Below are 6,327 nucleotides of genomic sequence, written 5' to 3' on the forward strand. Positions count from 1 at the left end.
GAGTTCTGCATCCCATCACTCTACTGCTCCGTTAGGGACACTCTGTTGTGTTCCTTGTCAGGCTGTTCATTGGTGGTAGCTGGGCACCATCCAGTTCTTCTGGTCTCAGGCTGATGAAGTGTCTGGTGTACGTGGCCCATTCTGTCTCTTGGGCTAATACTTTCCTTGTGTCTTTGGTAGTCTTCTTGACGCAAGTCTTTTGTTCTCCCTTACTGCTTTCTTTTTTGTTAAGCAAATATTTTTTTGGTGTATCATTTTAATTTCTCTATTGATTTTTTAACTATATTATTTTAGTTATTTGCTTAGTAGTTGCTCTCTGGATTACAATATGCATCTTGATTTATCACAGCCTATTTCAGGTTAATACTAACTTAATTCCAGTAAGATATAGCAACTTTGTTCATATAGCTCTAGTTCCTTCCCTTTTGTCCTATTATTGTCATGTATATTACATCTACCTATGTCATAAACTCAGCAATATAGTGTTATGATTATTTTTTAATGCAACCTTTTATTTATTAAAAGAGTGGGGAAAAAAGAGAAAATATATTTATACATGCAGCAATGGGTTTGTTTTTTTGTTTTATATTTATTCATATATTTACCCGTTCTGGTGTATTTTATTTCTTTCTGTGGATTTGAATTATCCTCTGGCACCATTACCTTTTAGCCTAAGAATTTCCCTTAGTATTTCTTATAAGTGAGTTTTGCTTTCAGTGGATTATCTTGATATTTGCTTCTTTGGGAATATCTTTATTTTACCTTCATTTTTGAAGGCTAGTTTTGCTATATGTAGAGTTCTTGGTACAGTTTTTTTTTCCTTCAGTATTTTGAATCTTATGATTTCTGTTGTTTCTGATGAAAAGTCAGCCATTCCTCATATTGTTTTTTTACCCTGTACATGCTGAGTTGTGTTTTTCTTGCTGCTTTCAAGATTTTCTCTTTGTCTGTCTTTTGCCAGTTTGACTATTACTTGTGTAGGTTTGTTGTCTTTGTGTTTATTCTACTTGAGATTCATTGAGCTTCTTGTATCTCTGTACATTAATCTTTTCATCAGATTTGGGAAGTGTTTGGCAGTTATTTCTTCAGATATTTAATTGTCATGTCTCTTTATGCTTCTCTGGGCTATTACAGTTTCTCAGATTTTCCTTGTTTTTGGTGACCTTGTCAGTTTTGAGGAGTCGTAGGCAGGTATTTTGTAGAATGTTCCTCAGTTAGGATTTGTCTGATTACTTTTCACTGTTAGACTGCAGTTATGGGTTTTGGGGAGGAAGATCACAGAGGTGAAGTACCATTCTTAACATAACATGTCAAGGGTATATGCTATCGATTGGACGACCACTGATGTTGTTAACCTAGATCATCTGGCCAAGGTAGTATTTGCCAGGTTTCTCCATTGTGAAGTTATGTTTTTCAGTTTCCCTTTTCTGTACTATACATTTTGGAAACAAGCCACTAAGCACAGCTCAGACCTAAGGAGTGAAGAGTCATGCTCCACCTCCTTGAAAGTGGAGTACCTACATAAATTATTTGGAATTCTTATATACAGGACCTTTTTCTGTTCTCCCTAATTTATTTATTTATATCAGTATGGATTCATTTATTTTATACTTTTGTTTATAATCCAATACTATATTATTTATTTTGTTGCTCACCTTGTTCCTCTTGTGTCCCTTTGACATACCCCTGTCATTTTGTTTTTTGAGCACTTCTTACTTTCTGGCGCTACAAGATCCTCCAGATTTGTCTTGTGTTTCCCTAGGATCAGCCATTTCTTCAAGGAGTCCCAGTTCCTTTTATTAAAATTAAAAAAAAAAAAAAATTTCTGTTTTTCTATTCAGATGCCTTGTTTGTTGAATCATTGTCATCATAATTTAATTATCTTGGCAAATGGACCAGAGCCAGTCTCAATTGACTGCTTTGTTTCCTAAGTATGGTCACATTCTTTGTGTGTTTCATAATTTTTTTATTGAGAAAAGGACATTTTAGATAATATATTTTAGCAAGTTGTATATTTTTAAATGACTTGCCTTGACTTAAACTGCAGAACCTATCTATCCCACGGTATGTTGCTGTTGATGTCTCTGCTTTGTTTATTTTCTTATTTTTATTATTGTACTTGGCATTCTGGGGACTTTCCCCAGTTCTGCATAACTTAGTCATCAGCCAGTGATTTAGGCAGATGTTGTGCTCAGATACCTTCAGCCTATAAGACTTCTACCCTCTGCTGATAGATCTGTGTGTGGGTTGGAGAGTATATTTGAAGTGCAGCCAGTTCTCAAATGTGCTTGGTATTCATTTTTCACTGAGTTCTCTCTGGTCTTTCCTGTGTATGTGTTAGTTTTTCAGTCAGTCTGGGATATGTGGAGATTATATAGCTCTCCTAGGGTTCTGTCATTTTTAGGATCTTCCTTTTAAATTTTTGGCTAGTCTGCTGTGCTTCCCAACTGGGAACTTAACCTCTGGCAAGCAGAGCTCTTGGTTTCCCCATTTGTTTTTGTGCAAGAAAGAGTTAACATTGTAGGCCTGATCTTTGGAAGGGCTGGCTTACTGGGCCATTGACTGTTGCCTTGGAACTTGGCTTTTGAAATGGTCCCTCTGTTACTAACTGATAAGGTTGTTGTCTTGTGCCTAGACTGTTTGTACATATCAGTGGTTTGTGATGAACACTGCTTTTCTTCTGGGAGTGTGGAATTTTGGTAGTTGTGGATAGGCAGAAGGTCCTGTTTGATCAGCTTCCAAAAAAATCTTTGTTTCTGAGTCTCAATGGACTTCCCAAGGCAGAAACACTACACACGTTACTTCATTTCACTACTGGAGGGAGATGCACTGTGTATGGGCACTTTGGGTGAGTATAGTAAGCCTGCACATGGATTCATCCACATTCCACCTGATGTGTCTTTTTCCTTACCGACCTGTGTAACCTGACCGTGTCACTGTAATAAATCTTGAGTCCTCCTACTCACTGATTCATCCCCAAACATTTAAAGAGAAGTGAAAATCTCTAACCACACTCAAAAATATTTGACATTCTGTCAGTCTAGTTTTCTTCTTGGAGACATCCCTCTGAATCCTTCTGTCCTTTTACTTTGGGCTGGATTGGTTGTTCTTTAGGTCTTTTGCACAGTTGTTATTCTAGAACTTCTTTTCACCTTCTCATGTGTTGAAATGTTTGGTTCTGGGTGTCCATTTATTTATTTTCCTTAATGAACACTCATTTTGCTGGAGCATATTCTTGAGTAGCTTGCAGGGAAACCATTCATGGGAGCTCATTTTTTTGATACAGAGCAAATGAGCTGAAAATGCCATGTTCTACCCCCTACTCGATGAGGCATAGAATTCTAGGTTTGAAATCATTTCCCCTCAAAATTTTGAAGGCATTCTTCTATTGTCTTCTAGCTTCTAGTGTTACTGTTGAGAAGTCCAATTTTATAATTCCTGATTCTTTATATACAACTTGTTTTTCATCTTTAGTAACCTCTTTATTCTAGATGTTTTGAAATTTCATGATATATATCTTTATGTTTATATTCATTATGATGATGGAGGGCATTTTCAACCTGGACGCTCAAGCCTTTTAGTTCCATGAAATAATTTTAAATTTTTTTATTCTTTTAATTTCCTCTGCTCTATTTTTTTCCATTCTCTTTTCTGGAACTTTTTTGTTTGTTTGTTTTTAGCAGTTGTTGGACCTCCTGAATTAATCTTCTAATTTTCTTATCCTTTCACTTTCTATTTTATACTTTCACGTATTTTTATTTTACTTTCCAGAAGACTCTCAGCCTACTTTTCAACTCATCTGTTGATTTAAAATTTCTTATTATATATTTTAAATTTATTAATGCTCTTTTCTCTGATTTTTTAAAAAAATAGCATTCTGTGTTTGTTTCATGGTGCAATATTAATATCCCTGAGAATATTGATTAATAGTTGTTTTGAAATTTTCTTCTACTTCTTACATTTTCTTTCTTTTGTATGTATCACTTTTATGTGTTCATTTTGGTCTCTGTCTTCATGTTACAAATTTTCCTCAAATATCTAGTTGTTGGCTATTTGTTCTTTTTAAGAATCAAGCTCTCAAAATCTGATAGCTCTAATTTTGTGGGCAAGACTTGTTGAATAAAATGACTCACTCCAGAGTGATCTGTGGGGAACTGGGTGTATTTAGGGAGACTCCCAAATGTCTTTCTGTAGATCTTTTATCGTAGACTACCCAAGAGAGGAATTTTCCATGATGGTTCTTAGAAGAGTGGTATATAAATCTGACTACCATATTTTTGTGTAAATAATGCACACCTTCTACATTTGTTTGCCAATCACGCCCTCCCCCTGTGAGGTATTTTCATAAGCACCACTATGCCAGGTTTTTTTTTTTTTACATGATGCTGTAAAAAGAATTAGCATAGTGTGCTTATGAAAATATATTATATAGCACTCAGAAAATAAATTTTTAAAATATTTACACTTTAGAATATATAAGCCTATGTGTCCTAATTGCATTTTTTAACCTCATGAAAGTTCTGCTCCATTTGTTACTCCAAGCAGTTGATTTTATAAGTTTCCCTGTCTTCTTACAGGGACAGGGAAGAACGATTGGCAGCACTCACTGCAGCTCAACAAGAAGCTATGGAGGAGCTACAAAAAAAAATTCAGCTCAAGGTAGGGATATTATATATTTTTATTTGAAATTTTAGAGCTTGCAGTGGAGCATGAGATTAAAATTTTATCTATGGAATAAAAATTGAATTAATTTGTATTCCTAATCTTTGGACAATAAGTCTCATATGATTTGGCCATGACCATTTCTAACTTAACTACCTAAAAACTAAATATATTGATTTTAATAAGATAAAGTCATTGAGGAAAAACAATAAAAGGAAATTGAACAGTTCCTGTTCTTGCTAAGCAGTTCATTAATAACTTGAAGGCATTACTGCTAGACTTCTGGCATTCATAGATATTAATCATTTAGAAGTAAACTAAAGAATATTATTATTTGTCTCACTTAATTTCAATGCTATGGGAGCACAGAGGAGGGAGGGGAGGGGAGATCAGAGATCAGGGTAAGAATTTTGGTGAGTAATTCCTGAGCTGAATCTTGTAAGGAGTTGAAGTTAACCAGGGGAATGGGTTGGTGGGATGTTATTCCAGCCATATGACATTGTATGAGCACGAGGGCAAAAGTGTGAAATAGCAGTTTTCTTTTATGGGACAGTCAGTGGAGGTGACTAGAAAAGGGGTTGGGAGTAGGGAGAGGTCTCTGTCATGGTGGGCCTTTTCTGCCATGTAGATAATCTTGGACTTTACTTACGGGTTGACATTTCCCATATTGTGTTCCAAGAAATATTTCTTAAAGGTATGTTGTAGTCAAATAAGTTTGTGAAATGCTGCTTTTACTGTAAATTAGGTTTATTGAATCATAGTGCACAGTGACATAGTAGAGGCTCTATAAACTTCTGTGTTAAAAACCTGTTTAGCTTTAACTTACTGTTTTCAAAATTTATTTCACCATGGAATTTCTTCCACTAAAGACCTGTTACCGTATTTTTAGGCAAATAACATGTGCCTTCTACATTTGCCAACCACACCCTCCCCCCCGCCCCCGCAAGGTATTTTTGTAAGCTCCCTATGCTAATTTTTTTTACAACAACATGTAAAAAAAATTGGCACAGCTACATTTATGAAAATACCTCAAAGAAGGAGGGTGCCATTGGTAAACAAAGATAGAAGGCGCACGTTATTTGCATAAGAATATGGTAATATTAATGTCCCATGGAGTAGTTCCATGGAGATTCTTTAGGAAACATTACTATGCATGTGGGAGATATTAAAGGGCTTTATATAAATTCTTGTCCTCAGTGTGCAAATTAACACTGAAATAAGACAGTAGCCTATTATTTTAGAAAGCATAATAGAAATAGTATTTTTCCAAATTTTCAGTATAATTTGAATAATTTTTAATATTCTTGCACTTTGACTTTATTTGCAGCATGATGAAAGCATCCGAAGGCACATGGAACAGATTGAACAAAGAAAAGAGAAAGCTGCCGAGTTAAGCAGTGGACGACACGCAAATACTGATTATGCCCCCAAACTTACCCCTTATGAAAGAAAGAAGCAGTGTTCTCTCTGCAGTGCCCTGGTAGGTTGTCATTATTAATATTGTGATGATATAATTTATTACTAAACTTTATTAAATCATGGAAATATATTCTTGCAGTCCTTATAAACTCATGCTAAGGCATCTCTTGAGTACCATGGGAAACAGTACATTTAAAATATATCAGCATTTAGGAATAGTAAGTCAAAGTACCAGAGTTTTCACTT

The 6,327-nt window shown here is 35.2% G+C and overlaps 1 protein-coding gene across 1 annotated transcript in view; it reads left to right on the forward strand.

Annotated features, from left to right (window-relative positions):
* Positions 1 to 6,327, forward strand: part of SCAPER (S-phase cyclin A associated protein in the ER) — a 119,099-nt gene that overhangs the window by 38,241 nt on the left and 74,531 nt on the right. The window contains exons 11-12 of the mRNA XM_023729873.1: positions 4,578 to 4,659; positions 5,990 to 6,142. Coding sequence (XP_023585641.1) covers positions 4,578 to 4,659; positions 5,990 to 6,142 — 235 coding nt within the window. The remainder of the gene's footprint in view (positions 1 to 4,577; positions 4,660 to 5,989; positions 6,143 to 6,327) is intronic.

Source organism: Trichechus manatus, unplaced genomic scaffold, assembly GCF_000243295.1.
Source record: "Trichechus manatus latirostris isolate Lorelei unplaced genomic scaffold, TriManLat1.0 scaffold00030, whole genome shotgun sequence".
Classification (NCBI taxonomy): Eukaryota; Metazoa; Chordata; class Mammalia; order Sirenia; family Trichechidae; genus Trichechus; species Trichechus manatus.